This window comes from Ambystoma mexicanum, chromosome 3p, assembly GCF_040938575.1.
Source record: "Ambystoma mexicanum isolate Mex_15411 chromosome 3p, UKY_AmexF1_1, whole genome shotgun sequence".
Lineage (NCBI taxonomy): Eukaryota > Metazoa > Chordata > Amphibia > Caudata > Ambystomatidae > Ambystoma > Ambystoma mexicanum.
The window spans coordinates 157,053,746-157,074,865 of record NC_090925.1 but is presented as its reverse complement, the minus strand read 5'-3'; the positions used below and the strand labels follow the sequence as shown (position 1 = coordinate 157,074,865).

General features: G+C 41.1%; 1 protein-coding gene across 1 annotated transcript in view; it reads right to left on the bottom strand.

Moving 5' to 3' along the window:
• Positions 1-21,120, bottom strand: part of LOC138580188 (alpha-2-macroglobulin-like) — a 450,387-nt gene that overhangs the window by 177,477 nt on the left and 251,790 nt on the right. Inside the window, exon 18 of the mRNA XM_069650526.1 lies at positions 8,402-8,525. Within this exon, the coding sequence (XP_069506627.1) occupies positions 8,402-8,525 (124 nt within the window). The remainder of the gene's footprint in view (positions 1-8,401; positions 8,526-21,120) is intronic.

Here is a 21,120-nt window from a genome sequence, read left to right as displayed (position 1 = left end):
GGACTATATCTGGTATTTCCCAAATCTGATACATCGAATAGTCCAGCTGACAACTATAAAATTAACCAGTAGTGATAACAATGCTGTCAAGTTAACATGGCAAATGGATAATAAGCAGCCATCCGTCAGTTACACTGCAAATTTAGCAATAAATCAAGGTGCCAACAGAATACGGATTAAAAAGCGTGACACAGTAGAGCTAACTGCAAACATATCTTTAAACATGATCTCCCCGTCCAGTCAAGTAAACTATGCCCCGTTGCTCACACAATTTTAAACCGGGAAATGTGGTTTTAAAATCAGTTCTTAATCCAACAAACATCCTTTCAGTCTGAAAGTCAGAGAAGCGAAAAAGATTCTGCACAAAGATATAAAATCCTTTAAAAAGTCTGGTTCTAGCAACATACCTGGGGCAGTTATGAAAAGGGGACAGAAATATTGTAATTGGTTGAAATCGTTCCCCCTAATTCGTGACCAGGAAAGAGCAGAAGAGATCCTTAGACTAATTGCAAATCATCATAGCAGATATATCTGGACAATGTTAAATGAAGGGTCTCTGAACCAAGACACAATGATGGCCAACGGAGACAATTCCAATGTATGGGTGACTCATTTTTCCAACGTTTTTAAAAGCTCGGCCGCAGATTTAACACCTTGTGAAGTAGTATGCTTGACCCCATGGAACGTTTGCGAATCATCAGATGACATCCTAGAGGCAATTGAAAATCTAAAAACCTCAAGGGCTGCCGGGCTAGATGGCCTCACAAACATCATGTTAAAGATGAACAAAAGCCTTTGGACACCATTTATATAAGTGTTATTTCGAAAGATTTCAATAACTCCCTGCGTCATGGTCATCCGCAGTGGTAGCACCAATTTTTAAAAAAGGCAATCGGGACGATCCCTCCAACTATTGCCTGATTGCCTAACTTGATATTATTGGATTTTTTTCCCATCATTTCGTCAAAAAAAACTTGCTACGCGGGCTACCAGTGCTGGAATGATAGATTGCCGTCAAACAGGGTTTACAAATGGTGTTGTCACTTAATTAAACTTAATCCTTCTCAACCTACTGAAACTAGAGGCCTTAAAAGGGGGGAAAAGTCTAGTTCTTGCCTTTGTAGACCTTCGGCAAGCATTTGACAGCATCAATAGAGATTTACTGTGGCAAAATTGAAAACATGCTAATGCCCTGTAGACCTACTGCATCCATTGATTGCCTTGCATTCAAACACCATTATTCGAGTTTGTTTCAATGCACAAGGTGACCTCAACAGAAAAGGGCGTAAAGCAAGCGTGCCCTTTAGTGGCTTTACTTTTTAAATTGTTCATCTCTGACCTACTGATTGCTCTGAAGGAAACTAACTTCTTTCCACCTCGAATAAATGGGTATCAAATTAGTTGGGCTATTTACGCCGACTACCTTGTGCTGATGGATAAAACACATATTGGGTTGCAACACCTTCTAACCAATCTCCAAAGATATTTACATCTAAATGACCTTGAAATAAATGTGAAAAAATCAAAAATGTTACCCTTTGGATCACATCTGGGGAAAAGGGGCAAAAACTTTAAATGGAGTGTCGCACGCGAATACCTTGAGGCCACTAAATGCATACAATACTTAGGAGTCCTCTTCAACAAATCGATCCATGAATGGGACTGTTCCCAAGACTTAATAATTTGAATGCAAAATGTGTCTCTCCAAGGTGCAAAATTACCTGCAGCTTATGGGAAATTTACCCTAAAACCAGTGTTGTTATTCTATTCACAAAAAGCTGTACCAACTATCAGCTTTGGGAGTGAAGCTGTCTTGAATATAGGTAAAGAATTCTGGGATTATTTAGAGGGTTTTTTTGGCAGAAACTTTTCAAATTACCCTCTAATGTTTCAATGACAGCAATCCGATACAAATTGTGACTAGAATCTTTAAACGGTACTGTTCTTTGGAAATCTGTTGCTATTCTAAGGAAAATACATATAATCCCAACACCACTTCCTTACTGCATTTTAGCTCCGACAACAGAGAAACCTCACAATGGTCTATTAAAGGTTTGGTCAGATAAAATGTATAACATTTTGAACTATGCAGACGTTACTATGGAGACAGTCTTTTCCAACCCACTGGCTGCAAAGAAAAAGTTGAAGAGGTGGAACTGGATTCATAACAGTGACAAACAAAGTTAGTGTCATCACTGTATAATAGTCCTGTCACACGAGGAATTGATCAACTACCAACATAGCGAACACCTTTTCCCTCACGTTATCACAGAGACCAGTTTCTGAGGCTACGGCTCAATCTATATAAAACAAAAGAGATGCTGTTCTTGAAACACGATAAGGACACTCAGAAAAACCTATGTAGGTCTATGTAGGTTTTGCTCTACTTCTGTTGAATCATCTTAACACCTGATTACAGAATGTTTAGAGCTAAATAGTCAAAGGAATATTTTCCTAAGCAAATTCGCCCCCCTAAACGGAAACATGGAAGAGTGGTGGTTTATGATGTTAGCAGGCAACAATTTTAAGTTAATATGTGCAGTAATTGACTTCATGGACGCAATTTTGTCAGCTGCTTAAGGACATTTTTGTTAACTTAGAATTTTGTTAAATCATGGGGGTTGGTATAGGCGTTAAGGATTTGGGAAAGTTCATGATTCGTTTTTTAAATGAAATGGGTGAAATGCAATAAAAGTTTGTTATAAACTAAATGTCACAATAAAAATAATACCAGTTTTTTGGCCTAAAATACAAGTGTACAAGAGGCTTGGAGAGTGTCACCAAGGCTTCTGGTTAATTACTTATATTGATAACTGGCAGAAAGGTGCAGGTAATGTTGGGGAAGAGAAATTGCCTGCTTGTAAAAACTATTTTGAAGTTGACAAAACCTATAGTGCCGGCGACTGTGGAAGACAGAGAAGTGAGTCTTAAAAGGTAAACCCACATTGTTATAGACAAGAGAGACAAAGAGGCTGCCCTGTTGAAGAACGTTATTGAGAGGAAGAGTGCCTTGTCTACTTAAAGTTGTAGAAGTACTTTGAAGCATATCTTGTCGCAGCCTGCCTGAAAATACAAATAATTGAAACTGTGGTAGTAGCCCAAAGTACTGAAGCTGTGGTTGTATATCTGGTTGCCATAGGATGCAATATTGTAGTAGTCCAACAAAGAAGAGTACTGTGAGACAAAGGTGACTGTTCTCATAGTGAATGAAGTAGAAGTGAAGTTGTCTAACTTGAAGCAGCAGCACTAAGAAGTCACCCTGACAAATATACCATTGTGAAACCCAGAACTGTAACCAAAACAAGACTAACTGTTAACCAAGAACTGTGAATCAATGGTAGTTGTGAATATTGCATCTCTTTTGAACTGTGGCACGTCTTCTTGAAGAAGGTGACAACGCATCGTGGATCGGATTAACATTGGTGTTGTTTGGAGAAAGAAGAGAGTGGATATTTAACCAAGAAGAAGAGATTTTCTAGTGGAAATTTGATGAACAAAGTTTGTCATTAACTTTGATATTCCAAGAACTGATTTGAGACATGTATTTCTTTGGTTGAACACCAACAGGCCTGCCTTCGAATCCTGGGGAAGGGTAATCACCCAGGACATTAGAAGGTTATTCAGAGACTGTGAATGTCGGTCATGTGATGTGACAGTGCCATATGTTATCTTTGTATATTGTTGCTTAGTGTGAGGGCCAGTTATCCTGTGTAAGAGTGTTCCCCTTTAACTTTGGTTAGGCAGGAAATCAACTGCAGAGTAGGGATAGTGAGGCAATTTTAATACATGTTCTTTAAGAATAAAATGGCATATGATAACAAATCATCGCATTACTGACCCCTCACAGTAGACAGTGCATACCACCATCTTCAGCTAGAGGTGGCAGCAGTAAAGCCACCCACTCCATCTTACATTCAATGATTTAAGCAGGAGTCTCTGTAAAGTGAAGGTGGCATGGATGCGGTTGGAAGACGGCATAGGCAGAGATAAAACATGCATAGCTAACAGTAGCTCCATCTCCATATTGGGGGGTTCTTAGGCAGAACTAGTGGGGTTGGTGGAAGGAAGTGATAACCTCTCTTCAACAAACTTTAAATAGATTCTTACTGTATTTCATTAAAGTGACCCAATGTTTCTCTGTCTGTGGCTCTCTGTGTGTGAGTATGGGTCGCTCTGTGTGTTTGTGGGAGTTCTCCCTGTGTGGGGGATTGGTCCTGTGTGGGGGGTTTACCCTGTGTGGGGGTTCACCCTGTGTGTGGGGGGGGCGACCTGTGTGTGGATTGCCCTGTGTGTGCGTGGGTTTCCTTATGTGTGGGGCTCTGTGTGTGTCTAAGGTGGGAGGGCAGGGACTGCGGAATGAGGATTCCTGATCATCATTCTTTCTAATTATACCTGATATAGATTTTTCCTAATCTGAAACATAGGTGTATTCCTCATTCTGCCCGATTTGGACATTCTTGCTAATCCTACCTGTATGTTATAGCTTGTGTGGTCAAATATGTTGACTTAATTTCAATTTATGAATAGAATACCTAAAACAAGATAGCAAAAGGACTGCTTGTGAATCTGGTGGGCAGGCCATGTATGTGAAGAAGTGAGCTTACTTCTGGTGCAGGGGGATGATATATTCAGGACACCTGGGGTTCATATTGTGGCGGTGGTGGGAAAATTAACTTTTGCCTACGATACACACATATAGACATACACACCACATACCACTGCTACGGTGAGTAGAGAAGGAAGCATGGAGTGGACAACGAAAGCGCAGGCACATGTCTACACTTCAATGTGCGGATACTGCTTCAACAAAATAAAGATGGAAGGCCCACCTTTAAAAGGCTCAGCGTAAAAAGACACAAGCGCAAGACATGCCGAGATCAGCTAGATACACCTGAACATGAAGATGCATTAACTTGTGTGTCAGTCCCTGACACATCAATGTTCACCCGCAATGCATTCCCGTGGTGAAGACCTGACCTAGCGAAGGATATTGGGAGGTATAAAGCCTGAGGAAGTGGTAAGTGTGCGGAGTTGGAGTAGTGGAAAGGGCGAGAAGTGCACAGGTGCAGAGAGAGCCGAAGGTGCAGGAAATTGTGGTGTGCAGAGAGAGCTGACTGTGCAGGAGAAAGAGGAAGAGTTGGAGGTGCAGAAAGAGCTAGAGGTGCAAGAAGGGCAAGATGCATAAAGAACTCGAGGTGCAGGATGAGATAAAGGATGTGAGACAGTGGAAGGTCAGCAGAAGAAGTGGGGTGCATGATGAAACAAGACCTTTTAGGAGTTGTACATTAAGGAGCAGGAGGGGAATGAGGAGATGTGGTTGGTGGAGTTGAAGACCAAGTATGCTAGAAGATAGCAGAGGAGGTTGGGAGACATTATGAGTCATGCTGCAACATACTTTGTAATTTAAATGTTGACTCCTAGAACTCATGAGTGGTGCTGCTTTGCCTGAGGCCTCCCAGGAAAAGCCCACCAGAAATCCAATCATCTCCTGTTGAGGAATCTTTTTGAAGCAAGAAGTGTTAAACGTTTTGTTTGCCATTTTGACCACCTTCAAGATGTTCACCGCTCTTTAAATTCCTGAATAAAATAGTTTGAATCTAAATGAAAAGTTGCATACACCTGCCTTCTTGTGAACGCCCTCTCCTACCCAGCCCTCTGGCACTTGGTCTGTTCCTCTGAAAGGCCAAGTCTGCTGGGATAGGCTGTTGAGAATGTGGCGGGCAGTCACTAGTCAAGCACACACATGAGAGTGACTCTGTTCCAGCTCTAATGTTCTTTCAGAGGGTCAGGTCATGGGTGGGTTCTCTCTGTCCTAATTCACATCTAGATGCTTGATAGGGTTCGGATCTCTTTTCCAATGTCTGATGAATCTTCTACATTCTTCCCCTGCGGCTGGGCGGGCAAGCTGTTTATAGTATGTTTCTGGAGTCAGTGGGGCACTCTCCAGCCACTGTGCTCTCAAAGGAGACAGCTTCTGTGAAGCTTCCACATTATTTCCAGATTTTACATTTAAGGTACAGGGGAGCGTAGTGCTAGAAGGTTTCTGGGCGTAATGCATATTTAACTTACGATCTAAAGGGAGATAATTTAGAGAACCACAGTTCACAAAAATGTTCACGAAAAATACCAAAATATAAGAAATACCAAATAAATAAATGTCATTGGACAACACTTAAAACACATGAACGAGGAATATATATTACACAATTATTTTATATCATTTTTGTAAAATAAATGTTTTTGTTTTTTAGGAGCATGTCTCATTCTACTTGGGGAGTTGATTGCTTTCAATGTATTTCAATGGATGCTTGGATTTATGGGCAGTTTCATACAGAAACGCCAACCAATAAAATGATATTCAAAAGAACGAGTTGTATGGGAATTTAACCAATCTTAAATGAAATAGACCCTCATTAACTTGTAGTCTTTTAAATATCCCTATTTTTAAGAACAAAATCCACCTAATTACGTGTTGGCGTCACATGGGTATTTACTGCATTCGATGCATAGATATCATTGCACGGAAAAGCCACATTTATCCTGTGCAGTACATTTTATGTACCTCCTCCAGTATAATTCTCATGCAACCCCAGCTCATAATTGGGTGGAAATGGCAAGAAAGGGGGTATTTAAGATGACACATATTTTTTACCTTGATCACCCGAGTCATAATTTGGGCCAGCGTAATGCAAATTCTTGCCCCGGAAAACACATCCAAACTGAAATGATAGAATTTTACCTCATAGGAATAATTAGATTGCCAATTTAAAATCAAATGAACTAACTAACTGAAGGACACAACTATCACTGCTGCCACAGAGAGGGTGGTAGAAGGAGAAATCTCTATAAGAGAAAAATGCAGTGTTTTAATGTGTTAAATTCCTTCAATATACAATCCAGCTCGGAAGGTAAGATGGCTCTTGTTATTCACCAAGAGTAGTGTTCAAGTTTTTCCCTATGAGCTGGTTCACTCCATTCACCAATGGCTGGTTCTCATTCTTCACAAACAGCAGATTTTGGCCCCCATCAAGAGCTGTTTCTTTTTCTTTATCAAGACATGCTTTGTCGTTCTCCACTTGAATGGAATCTCATATTTCACCAACAGTTGAGTCTCATTCTTCTCCAGATGTTTCATCTTGTTCTTCACAAAGAGCTGGGTTCTTCTTTTGCACCAAGATCTGCTTCTCGTTCTTCACCAAAGGCTGTTGTGTGTTCTTCACAAAGAGTTGGTCCTCATTGTTCACCAAAAGCTGCCTCTAATTCTCTACCAAGATCTGGTTCTTGTTCTTCACCAAGAGCTACTTCTCATTCTTTACCACAAGCTAGTTCTTTCTTCAGAAATAGCTGCATTTTGTAATGCAACAGGTGCTAGTGCTCTTGCGTCATCAAACAGAAATCCTCTGCTCTTCAACTTAGTGGATTCTATATTTCATCAATTTCTGGATCCTATTCTTCGCCAAGAGGTGTAGCTTGTTCTTAAGATCTGGTGCAAGCCGGTCACAAAGAGCTGGTTCCAATTCTTTGCTTTCACCAGATCTCATCCTGCACCAAGAACATTTACTTTCTAGAGAGCTTGTTTTCTTTCTTTGCCAAGTGCAGGTTTTAATAATTCACCTGATGTTGGTAGGTTCTTCTTCTTCACAAGAGCTGACCTTCATTAATTAGTAAGAGACAAATCACAATCTTTATCATGAGCTGTATCTCATAGTGATGACAGGATGGTCAAATAGTTTTATGATCACGCTAAAGAGCCGATCACCTGCCAGTCTCCAATTCATACAATAGTGACTAAGTGCATGTGTAACTTTAAAACTAATCAATGAAGATATTTTGACCGATAGAGTTCCCAACCAAATGGTTACCTTCCTATAGAATGTCTAACTTGCCAAATATATCACAGAACTCCCTTAAAAGTGCATAAAAACAGGATGCAGGCAGTGAAGATGGGAACCTTATATGTTCACTGCCGTAAAAAAAAAATCAAATTAGATGAAAGATTTGAATAAGAGGCTGATATTTAACTCAAACTGGTGGGCCCTATCCAATGCAGTGTTATGTGTTCCCTTATCTGCTCTTCACATCAGAACTAGAGGCATGCCCGTTCAGAAAATTAGTAGGTCATACTACTGTGATGTAGCGCCAAGCAGATCATGTGCACTATACATGAGCTTAAGGCACTAAATGATTGATAGAGAAAGGTGAGCATGTCAGACATATCCAGTCAGAAATCAAGGGTACTTGGAAATTGGTTCATGATAATGAACTGCCATTGGGCAGAAATAAAAACAATGAAGGTGTGCATCGGAGTTGCAGGTTGACTCAGAGATAATAACGCCCTTTTGAAGGCGGTCATGTTTACCTTGTAATAAATAAACACAAGAAATTAATTTTGTGTACTTACTCCAGTGTCTTCAAAGACCAGATCCAGGTCTCTGGGAAGTATTTACGGACTGTCTCTATCACTGATGGCATAGTTAACTGAGATGTAATAGAGTCCCGTGATGCCACTCGTCCACTGGCACCTGCTAAAAAAAAAAAAAAGGAAATGTGACTTGACAAAATACAGCAGGATCTATATGTGCAACTTGCACTGTGATAAAATCCCTTCCCGTATCAGCCTCTATAAGATATTCACACCCAAGTAAATCAATTTAAGTGGTACGGTAATACACAGTCTCTGTGCACTGCTATATTTAAATCGCTGTTGCAGACAGTTCACTGATACAGTCATGAAACATGCCCCAATAAAGTGACACATATTTGCAGATCAATTCCTGAACGTATGGAGCCCTTTTGCAGACAGGTAAATGTTACTTACCTGTAACAATAGTTTCGTAGCTTTACATATTTTCGGGATTCATGTGATATGCTTTATTCTACAATCTTGTGATTTTTCTAAGGAATATTGTATTACTTTTCCGTAGTTTTCATCAAATCCTTTGAAATAGTGCTGATCTTTTCCACCTAGTGGGTACCTGAGGCAGATTTCCTGGAACCCATGACAAATGTCAAGCTGCAAAGCTATTTTAGAAGTAGGTAATGTTCCCTTACGCAGCATTAATCAGTTATATACTCACATTATGTGCCCAATGTGTGCCCACTTGGGTGGAAGATGAGGTGAAAACAATCTTGACTATTTCTTGAGTAGGTGTGACACCCGGGCATCTAGTCAGTTATCATGTTCAAACATGTGATAAGCGTGATGTTACCCTCCGTGTGGCAGCTTGGCATGTGTCTTAAGAAAGCTCCAGCTGTTGTTCTCTAAATGACTTTAACTTAAGGAGTCACCAGGGACTGTTTTCCTGAAAACTGAAAACAGTTTCATGTTACCACCCGTGCTGTTAAATTGGCTTTGGGCAACGTTTTCCGCCAAAAGGGGTTTCCAAAAATGATAAAGAACAGTTGCACACTACAGAGTCTTGCCAATCACTCTGTACAATGTCTGAATACCCTGTGTCTAATGTGTGTAAGATCATGCACACCAGCCAACGAGAACTCTGAATAAAACAGCACATCTATGGCCTGGAATGTTGACATTGTTGGTGGAATGGAAGATAGTTTCTGCCATAGCGTCTCCTTTTCTCATTAAAGAAATAATGTAGGGTAAACCCACAGAGAGGTGGTAAGGTTCTTTAAGTCTGTGAGCTGATGGGATTGTTGTGACTGAAATGAGATTCTTGGAAAAGTGAATGGGCACAAGGGGAGTCTCGATGAGTTACATGTGTACAATAATGAGTTCCCAAGTTACTATCAATAGAGTTCATTGACAAATCACTTTAAAGACCCTCCAATTAAGGGTGGTTCTGAGTAATGATCTGGTGCACATAGGTTTCCTTTGTGTCATCAATTGTGTCTGAGGGAGTAGTGGTACTTAAGTCCCTTATCTACTTGTTCCATTGGATTTGGTGTGAGCTAAACCGTCTTTTCCTCGTGTCAGTGTATGCATTTTGTCAATTTCAGTGCACAGTGTAGCATTGCGGTTGGAATTATTTCTCTGCTCTACAGAGTCATGAGCAGATGGCAGAATTCTACTAACCCCTACACATGCCTCTAGGCTAAGGTTAAGGTGTCCTATCTTGACCTTAACTCTGGTTAGACAATAATTAGTTAAGTGGTATGGCCATGTTGGCACAATGAGTATGATGATGATATTGGTGTTGGTGTTGAATATCTTGGGCATTACGCGTGCCAGGATGGCAATGGAAAAGCAGACACAGATCTCCTTCCTGTAAATGCAATTTTGTGAAGGGGTCCTCTTTGACTTTTCCGGTATACTTGAATACATTTTGTAGTAGCTGTTTGGCGGTCAGTGCTTCCTTGACACAACTTGAATCCATGTTGCGAGCAGTAGCCAAGGTTATAGATGTGCATGGAATGCTTTCTGTGACTTCAGAGAGGTACTTCTTGAACAGAATCAGTGCTGAAGTTATACCCTGGTAGTTAGTGTGTTTCTTTGATGGTAAAACCTGGATGTTTCTTGTGCTTTATCTGTGCAGGAATATGGACATACACATCTTTCAGATACATCGACCTTATTCATATTGCCTTCCTGAATTGTGGGCTTTTCACATTTTTCAGGATGCTCTCTTCTTGGCTTTTTGCTTTATAATTATTTCTAGCTTACTAACTATCAACAGCTTAACATACACTGACCTAGATGGACCTGTGCTGTCTTCCTTTCGGCCTGTGTCAACCTCTCTCTGCTACTTTGTTTTGGGATCTCTTCGTCACCCAGTGTTGAAATATATCAATGTCTCTGTCAGCCTACATCATTGGTATTCACGTTTTTTTTATACTGATCCCCTCCCTTAAGCAAAATTATTGTTGCCGTGCTCCCCCAAATACCATTACTGCTTATGTTTCCTATTATAATGAACCATAGTACTTGCTTGTTACAGAGCCTTGCTCCTCCCTGGACATCCTTTGGGCCCCCTAGGGGGGCCAGCCCCACAGTTTGAAGACCACTGTTTCACCCTTCCAGTGCCTTTCCTGTGTGTTCTTTAACTGTGCTGCCATCTAGTGCTAAATGTGTGTGCTAATCAAAGCCAGGTTGGCGCCATTCAATTTTTTAACCACTTTTTCTGGAAAGGTAAAGCATCGCTACCCTTGTCGTCTAAATATGATGTAAGTGGGTTGCAATGCCGGATACACTGTGTGATTAAAGAACAACTTCAGTAGGCTTATCTTCCAGCAACAATGGCTTCAGCTATACACAATTTTCATGGTCCTAAAGTTTGAAAAAGTGACTTGCAGGCAGTAGTACTAAGCTCATATGATGTTCCCCATGTACACAGAAAACCAAAATCTCCTTGGTCTTTTGGTGTCCAAAGCCTTTTGAGTGACTTTTAGGATTTTCTATCTTCCCATAGAAACTCTACCCATATTGTGAAAGCACTCTTTAGTATCCTGACATGTGTATGTTTTATCACTCATAGGATTTCGGAGAAAACAGACATCTTTACAAAATATATATTGGACCCAAAGGCTCTGGTTCATCGTGGAACATCTTTTCATATCTGCCCGAATGGGGGCCCACCAACAGGCGATCAACATAAAGCTTCATGATCTGCACAGATGTTTTCAGAAATGCACTACCCTGATATTTGATATACTCTTTGAGTATCCAACCCCTGCAAGCTAGTGCTTCTCAGCTAATGGCGGATGACACGTTCACAGCAAGTGTGAGTACACGTGTGGCTGCGGTTTTGCGGTTCAGCGGGCGAGTGGCGTGGGGCCGGTAAGACTCTGGCCATGTCAGTTTTATGAACTGTGCGAACAGTATAATTATAAAAGCAAGTTTAAGACCAACACGATCACATGCCTGTAGTTTTCCAGAGCCAGGACTTTGCAAACAAGAAGGCTGAAGTATAGTATTAGCCAGTGTTGGTGTCTCAATATAATTAACGAGAATCTGCTGGGGGTGACTGCGGGGTTTTCCTTTGATCCTCTAATAAAATCAAAAGCAGATTCACGTTTTCAAAACTAACAGAAAATTCAAAATACTGTTTCCTCGCGGTGAAAAACAAGTCGGAAACGTCTCTCTGTGTCTGTGTATGTATGACCCGCGGAGCAACAAAAAACAGCTGGGAAGCGTTTCCCAAGTAAAAACGAACCTAGACTCTCAGAGCTTGGTGAAAAGGAATCAAGTTGACTCGACTAAATAAGTATTCATGGAGACCAGTGTTGAAATGAGCGTTGCTTCGAATGAAGTAAATACAGCTTCGTTAGTAGTCAGGTACAGACTTGATAGGTGTCAGCAAGGACATTTTAGAAGCTGCTGTCCCCCGGTCTGTGAGTAAAACACTGGACAGACTTGCGGGAGCAGAAGTCGAGATAATGACTTGCCCTGCCATACGTCAAACACCAGATAATAGAAAGAGTGCCACCAGGACGGGAAACGTCACCTGGCGGAATGCACTGAGAAACACCTCAGCTTCGATTCCGAAAGGATTACCATTGAGTACAGTGAAAACCCTGCTGGTTATGCAAGAAATGACTAGAGACAACATTACTGGTAGACAGCTTCCGGCTGTTCAAACAGATCAAATAAATTCACTTATTAAAGTACAGATGCACCATACACCACAGGGTGACGTTTCTGGGGCTATGCAACTACCAGGAATGGAACATGGTAATATGAGCAAGTCTAAAAGTTAGGAACATGTTCGACCAACAGGAGATAACCTTTAAAGAAGGATGAAAGGGATTGAGGATTGGTTATTTCTGGTAAAAGTATACTGGAATCCCTTGCAAAAATGGACGTCCCTATACTTCTTTCCACAGGTCTAAGTATCATTGATGTTATTGAAATAAACACACAAGGGGATCTGGAAGGGGTCTACAATACAGGCCATGATTCAATCCTATTCAATCCTGACTAAACATCCGGTAAATAGTTCTATTGCTTACCCCGGCCCTGTATCTAGACAAATTCTGCATGAAAGTCTAAAAGAAATGGACGACAGGATCAAGCTGACCTCTCCATCGATCTCCGCTCTAAACGTAGTACTAAACTCCTTAGTGAGTCTTTATGATAATATAAAAGACATTGTATCAGCAAATTTTTTGCAGTCCAGTGATATAAAAATAACGCTGAGTATGCTACAGGAGCACCTGCAAAAACAGAGTAGAATGTTCTATCGAGATCTATCATTGACTATATAATAGTCTCAAGAGATATTTTTGAGGGGTGTGGTAAAATGGAGATAAAAGTAACAAAAAAGTGATCATAACATGCTAACCTTAAAACTAATGTTCCAAAGTGATAAGCCCAAGCCATGCTATCCTTCCAGTTTAGTGGTAAATCAGGGTGGTGATAGACTGGTCAGTATGCTAGAGGAGCACTTGGAAAAACAGTAGAATGACCCAGAATTTTCAAAAAAATGACATCAGACACGCTAGAAGATCTGAACCACAAAGTGCGGTCTTTGACTTCTACATTGGAACTCAACCAGAACCTTATAGAAAGACACTCTAATACAGTTAGAGCAAAAGTCCAGCAGGACACAAAGGGCCCAAGCCCCAGCTAATTGGATCTAGAGCCCAGGGCCGTTAAGGGTCAGCAGCAGAGTACATCTAAAGACTCAGACAGACGAGTAGTTGTGCAGGAGCCAGCCCTTGAAGATGATCCGATTGCAGGGTTAGAAAAAAAGGAAGTTGCCGCTGGCCATGTGGTGGAAGGAACAAAGGAAGAGGTTAGCAGAGATTTTGAAATTGGACGGATTAGGAAAAGAAAAAAAAGAAACAGAAAGCACATGAGAAACAGCAATAGCTCCCGAAAATATAGGCTGAATTTAGATCTCTCGATGGCTCCAAATGAGACTGAAGATGGAATTGAAAACAACGGTACAACACCAAAGGAGAAAACCACAGATGATGGTTCCAGTACAACGGCCAGCCCACTGCAGTTAGATTCAAGTAAAACATCGGAAAGTACAGGAAAGACATCTCTGCAACCTATGCCATAATACTGTTACAGGAGACTTGGCTACTACATAAACTAACAATGGATGGCTTTAACATATTGGAGCATGGTGTGTACACTATGGCATTCTTGCAGCTAAATTATATTTCCATTCAGAGGGGGTGCTGAGATGTCTGCTGGTAATAAATTTGTATTACAATCCTGTGCGTTGTGACTTGTTGGGATTTTTGGAACAGATTGCTGAAGTGTTAGTAGAGGGCTTAGATTGTGAGGAAGGGGATTAATATTAATGGCCGGAGATCTAAATTCCAACCTTTTTTACACATCAAGGAATGAAAATAAAAAATCCCTTAAATTGGATGATGGAAAAAAGTGGCTTTACTTTCTGGATGATTGGGACCTTCTAATTTGTAACAGGAGTGTGGAGGGAGATCGGACTCTGGCCCTCATGCGGCAGAATAATAAATCGAGATCTATCGTTGACTATATAATCGTCTCAAGAGACATATTTGAGAGATGTGGGAACATGGAGATAAAAGTAACAAATAAAAGTGATCATAACATGCTAACCTTAAAACTAATCTTCCCAGGTGATAATCCCAAGACATGCTATCCTTCCAGTTTAGTGGTAAATCTGGGTGGTAAAAGATTGGTCACGTTTAACAGGAATGCTCAAAAGTTGAACAGTAAACTAAAAGAAAAGGAAATGGCCTTTAGCCAGGATCGACTAGTCTGGGAATGTGACCTTGATTGCTTCAAATCATTTATATGGGAATTGGATTAGCCCCAGATGGGGAGTGCCAAATGTTTAAAAAAAATCATAAATACCATTTTGATCAGGAAACTTGAGCACGGAAAAGAGATCTCCGAAAAAATGTGAAACTATTAAATAAATCCATTATATCTGACTCAGAAAAAAATAGGAATAACAATCGCCTGGTGCGAGAATTCAGGAACTGGAATAGATCTAATAAATATCTAAAATTGCAAAAGGTAGGGTGAATCCATGCTGAATACCCTGATACCAAAGAATTCCAGAAAGGTCTGGGCATTAGTGAATAAAAGGAAAAACACCCATCTGCAGAGCCAAAATAATACCCCAGTGAGTTACAGCGATGAACTCCGCCGCAAACATTCTTCCACAATTCTTAAAATTGACTAATGGACAGTGTTTGAGAGTCACTGTAAATCTTAGTGAGGGGTTGACATTATTGAACCGCATCATTTCGTTTTGCTTCACCCTTATTGTGTCCTCCTGGTTACAGTCGTCCACACTATCAAGCTAAGTGTCCTATTTTCTTGCCAATCTATCACCTTTTGGATTAGCTCAGTATTTGTGCCAGCGGTAAACATATCTCTTCCAGCACACAGCTTTCTTAATATTTCAGACCTGAAAGCACCTAAAGTAATAGCAGTGGCTCGGTCAATATGATTAGGACAGCAGGTGATTTATAAATACTAAGCGATGAAAAGTCACAGGGTTTCTGTGTAACTATAATTCAGGCACTGCACCAGTGTACAACATCAGAGAGCCTCAGATCCTATCCTCACCCACTCATTTCATGAGTGGAGAGGATATCTGACCCCTGTACACCAATCTGCAGAGCTAAAATAATACCCCAGTGAGTTACAGCGATGAACTCCGCCGCAAACATTCTTCCACAATTCTTAAAATTGGCTAATGGACAGTGTTTGAGAGTCACTGTAAATCTTGGTGAGGGGTTGACATTATTGAACCGCATCATTTTGTTTTGCTTCACCCTTATTGTGTCCTCCTGGTAACCAGGTTTTACCATCCTGATTACAGTCATCCACATCATCAAGCTAAGTGTCCTATTTTCTTGCCAATCTAACACCTTTTGGATTAGCTCAGTATTTGTGCCAGCGGTAAACATACCTCTTCCAGCACACAGCTTTCTTAATATTTCAGACCTAAAAGCACCTAAAGTAATAGCATTGACTCGGTCAATATGATTAGGTCAGCAGGTGATTTATAAATACTAAACGATGAAAATCACAGTGTTTCCGTGTAACTATAATTCAGGCACTGCACCAGTGTACAACATCAGAGAGCCTCAGATCCTATCCTCACCCACTCATTTCATGAGGGGAGAAGATATCTGACCCCTGTACACCAATTTGTTGGAATTAGTTTCTAAACTCTGGCCTGGTGGAGAAGGCCACCCTTGTTGGATGAACAGGGGAACACTTCTGGGAAGAAAGCCAGACCAATTCACGGTAGCTTGGAGAGCAGTCAAGGATAAGTCTATTGAGGGGTGAGATGATAAGAGGTCTATGGTGAACACAAAAAGCAAAATACCATGAACTAGAATTGGACAGTCGTATATGACAACATATGCTATGTATTATAGGCCCAATGGCAACACAAATGAATCATGAAATTCAATAGCAAAAGATATCACTCAGGCAACACACTATGTGACATATACACATTCCCTGGAGTCAGTGCGAGAAAGTTAGAAACTCCACTAACACCTGTAAAGGAAAAGGTTAAACAACTTTCATAGCACAGGCAACCTTCAGAGTTGGCAACCCTAACTTTATGGGTTTAGTCCTAAAATGAATGGATAATTATGCCCAATCTTCGATGCGCACGTAAAAGCGCTCAGTCATGCGTAAAGTACTTCCTAGGATGCAGGAAAAGTTAGGGGAAGAATTCTGAAGGGGTGAAACGGGTTCCAAAAGTTAGGAGAGGATCTGCTACGGTGAACAAAGCTGTCCCTGACTTTTTGAGGGTTTTAGGGAGCGGATACTACCCAAGCCAAAAGGTAGGCCAAAATAGACTTCTGTGCGTAAATGCATTGGATGAACAACGGGCCACTGGTAAGTGACTACACTACTCACTGCCCTTAGCTCTTTTTTGATTCAGACTTGGCAGGTCTAGAGTTGGTCATCAGAGGTTCGATTTCCCGCCCTTGGTTCACTTCTCAGGTGCACAGGCACTGCAGGTGCTGACCCAGGTCCGGTATGGGACAGGAGTTGCTACTTTCAATTAGGTTGAAGAATGAAGAAAACACGGATGCAGCAAGTCTCAGGGAAAAGGAAGGAATGCAGGAAAATCATCTTCCGTGACTGTCACTGTCGGGCCCCCAACTCTCATGGTATGATGAACCCTCCTATTCCGTGACCCAGAGGGGCACGGACATTGAAATCCGGGAGAAAGGTGCTTTGCAGGATAAGCTGCGATTCCCTAACCTCGGGTTGAAGCTAGAAACGGCGACGCTCCTGAATGGTACCCAAGGTTTCAGAAGGTCAGTCCTCTGGATGGCCCAGTTATTGGTCCCACCACTCCAAAGGTTTAAAGAACATTCACTGGTCTTCTGAGATGAATCGCAAAGCAGGGCTCGACCGGCACAACAACCGGATTCGGGTGGCAACCTTCTTTATTATATTTCCATTCAGAGGGGGTGCTGAGATGTCTGCTGGTAATACATTTGTATTACAATCCTGTGCCTTGTGACTTGTAGGGATTTTTGGGACAGATTGCTGAAGTGTTAGTAGAGGGTTTAGATCATGTGGAAGGGGATTAAAATTAATGGCTGGAGATCTAAATTCCAACCTTTTTACACATCAAGGAATGAAAATAAAAATTCCCTTAAATTGGTTAATGGAAAAAAGTGGCTTCACTTTCTGGATGATTGGGATCTTCTAATTTGTAATGGGAGTGTGGAGGGAGATCTGACTCTGGCCCTCATGCGGCAGAATAATAAATTGAGATCTATCGTTGACTATATAATCGTCTCAAGAGACATATTTGAGAGATGTGGGAACATGGAGATAAAAGTAACAAATAAAAGTAATTATAACATGCTAACCTTAAAACTAATATTCCCAGGTGATAACCCCAAAACACGCTATCCTTCCAGTTTAGTGGTAAATCTGGGTAGTAAAAGACTGGTCACGTTTAACAGGAATGCTCAAAAGTTGAACAGTAAACTACAAGAAAAGGAAATGGCCTTTAGCCAGGATCGACTAGTCTGGGAATGTCACCTTGATTGCTTCAAATCATTTATATGGGAATTGGATTAGCCCCAGATGGGGAGTGCCAAATATTTTAAAAAAATCATAAATACCATTTTGGTCAGGAAACTTGGGCCCGGAAAAGAGATCTACGAAAAAATGTGAAACTATTAAATAAATCCATTATATCTGACTCAGAAAGAAATAGGAATAACAATCGCCTGGTGCGAGAATTCAGGAACTGGAATAGATCTAATAAATATCTAAAATTGCAAAAGGTAGCGTGAATCCATGCTGAATACCCTGATACCAAAGAATTCCAGAAATATCTGGGCATTAGTGAATAAAAGGAAAAACACCCATCTGCAGAGCCAAAATAATACCCCAGTGAGTTACAGCGATGAACTCCGCCGCAAACATTCTTCCACAATTCTTAAAATTGGCTAATGGACAGTGTTTGAGAGTCACTGTAAATCTTGTTGAGGGGTTGACATTATTGAACCGCATCATTTTGTTTTGCTTCACCCTTATTGTGTCCTCCTGGTAACCAGGTTTTACCATCCTGATTACAGTCATCCACATCATCAAGCTAAGTGTCCTATTTTCTTGCCAATCTAACACCTTTTGGATTAGCTCAGTATTTGTGCCAGCGGTAAACATACCTCTTCCAGCACACAGCTTTCTTAATATTTCAGACCTGAAAGCACCTAAAGTAATAGCATTGACTCGGTCAATATGATTAGGTCAGCAGGTGATTTATAAATACTAAACGATGAAAATCACAGTGTTTCCGTGTAACTATAATTCAGGCACTGCACCAGTGTACAACATCAGAGAGCCTCAGATCCTATCCTCACCCACTCATTTCATGAGGGGAGAAGATATCTGACCCCTGTACACCAATTTGTTGGAATTAGTTTCTAAACTCTGGCCTGGTGGAGAAGGCCACCCTTGTTGGATGAACAGGGGAACACTTCTGTGAAGAAAGCCAGACCAATTCACGGTAGCTTGGAGAGCAGTCAAGGATAAGTCTATTGAGGGGTGAGAGTGATAAGAGGTCTATGGTGAACACAAAAAGCAAAATACCATGAACTAGAATTGGACAGTCGTATATGACAACATATGCTATGTATTATAGGCCCAATGGCAACACAAATGAATCATGAAATTCAATAGCAAAAGATATCACTCAGGCAACACACTATGTGACATATACACATTCCCTGGAGTCAGTGCGAGAAAGTTAGAAACTCCACTAACACCTGTAAAGGAAAAGGGTGAACAACTTTCATAGCACAGGCAACCTTCAGAGTTGGCAACCCTAACTTTATGGGTTTAGTCCTAAAATGAATGGATAATTATGCCCAATCTTCGATGCGCACGTAAAAGCGCTCAGTCATGCGTAAAGTACTTCCTAGGATGCAGGAAAAGTTAGGGGAAGAATTCTGAAGGGGTGAAACGGGTTCCAAAAGTTAGGAGAGGATCTGCTACGGTGAACAAAGCTGTCCCTGACTTTTTGAGGGTTTTAGGGAGCGGATACTACCCAAGCCAAAAGGTAGGCCAAAATAGACTTCTGTGCGTAAATGCATTGGATGAACAACGGGCCACTGGTAAGTGACTACACTACTCACTGCCCTTAGCTCTTTTTTGATTCAGACTTGGCAGGTCTAGAGTTGGTCATCAGAGGTTCGATTTCCCGCCCTTGGTTCACTTCTCAGGTGCACAGGCACTGCAGGTGCTGACCCAGGTCCGGTATGGGACAGGAGTTGCTACTTTCAATTAGGTTGAAGAATGAAGAAAACACGGATGCAGCAAGTCTCAGGGAAAAGGAAGGAATGCAGGAAAATCATCTTCCGTGACTGTCACTGTCGGGCCCCCAACTCTCATGGTATGATGAACCCTCCTATTCCGTGACCCAGAGGGGCACGGACATTGAAATCCGGGAGAAAGGTGCTTTGCAGGATAAGCTGCGATTCCCTAACCTCGGGTTGAAGCTAGAAACGGCGACGCTCCTGAATGGTACCCAAGGTTTCAGAAGGTCAGTCCTCTGGATGGCCCAGTTATTGGTCCCACCACTCCAAAGGTTTAAAGAACATTCACTGGTCTTCTGAGATGAATCGCAAAGCAGGGCTCGACCGGCACAACAACCGGATTCGGGTGGCAACCTTCTTTATTATATTTCCATTCAGAGGGGGTGCTGAGATGTCTGCTGGTAATACATTTGTATTACAATCCTGTGCCTTGTGACTTGTAGGGATTTTTGGGACAGATTGCTGAAGTGTTAGTAGAGGGTTTAGATCATGAGGAAGGGGATTAAAATTAATGGCTGGAGATCTAAATTCCAACCTTTTTACACATCAAGGAATGAAAATAAAAATTCCCTTAAATTGGTTAATGGAAAAAAGTGGCTTCACTTTCTGGATGATTGGGATCTTCTAATTTGTAATGGGAGTGTGGAGGGAGATCTGACTCTGGCCCTCATGCGGCAGAATAATAAATTGAGATCTATCGTTGACTATATAATCGTCTCAAGAGACATATTTGAGAGATGTGGGAACATGGAGATAAAAGTAACAAATAAAAGTAATTATAACATGCTAACCTTAAAACTAATATTCCCAGGTGATAACCCCAAAACACGCTATCCTTCCAGTTTAGTGGTAAATCTGGGTAGTAAAAGACTGGTCACGTTTAACAGGAATGCTCAAAAGTTGAACAGTAAACTACAAGAAAAGGAAATGGCCTTTAGCCAGGATCGACTAGTCTGGGAATGTCACCTTGATTGCTTCAAATCATTTATATGGGAATTGGATTAGCCCCAGATGGGGAGTGCCAAATATTTTTAAAAAAATCATAAATACCATTTTGGTCAGGAAACTTGGGCCGGGAAAAGAGATCTACGAAAAAATGTGAAACTATTAAATAAATCCATTATATCTGACTCAGAAAGAAATAGGAATAACAATCGCCTGGTGCGAGAATTCAGGAACTGGAATAGATCTAATAAATATCTAAAATTGCAAAAGGTAGGGTGAATCCATGCTGAATACCCTGATACCAAAGAATTCCAGAAATATCTGGGCATTAGTGAATAAAAGGAAAAACACCCATCTGCAGAGCTAAAATAATACCCCAGTGAGTTACAGCGATGAACTCCGCCGCAAACATTCTTCCACAATTCTTAAAATTGGCTAATGGAAAGTGTTTGAGAGTCA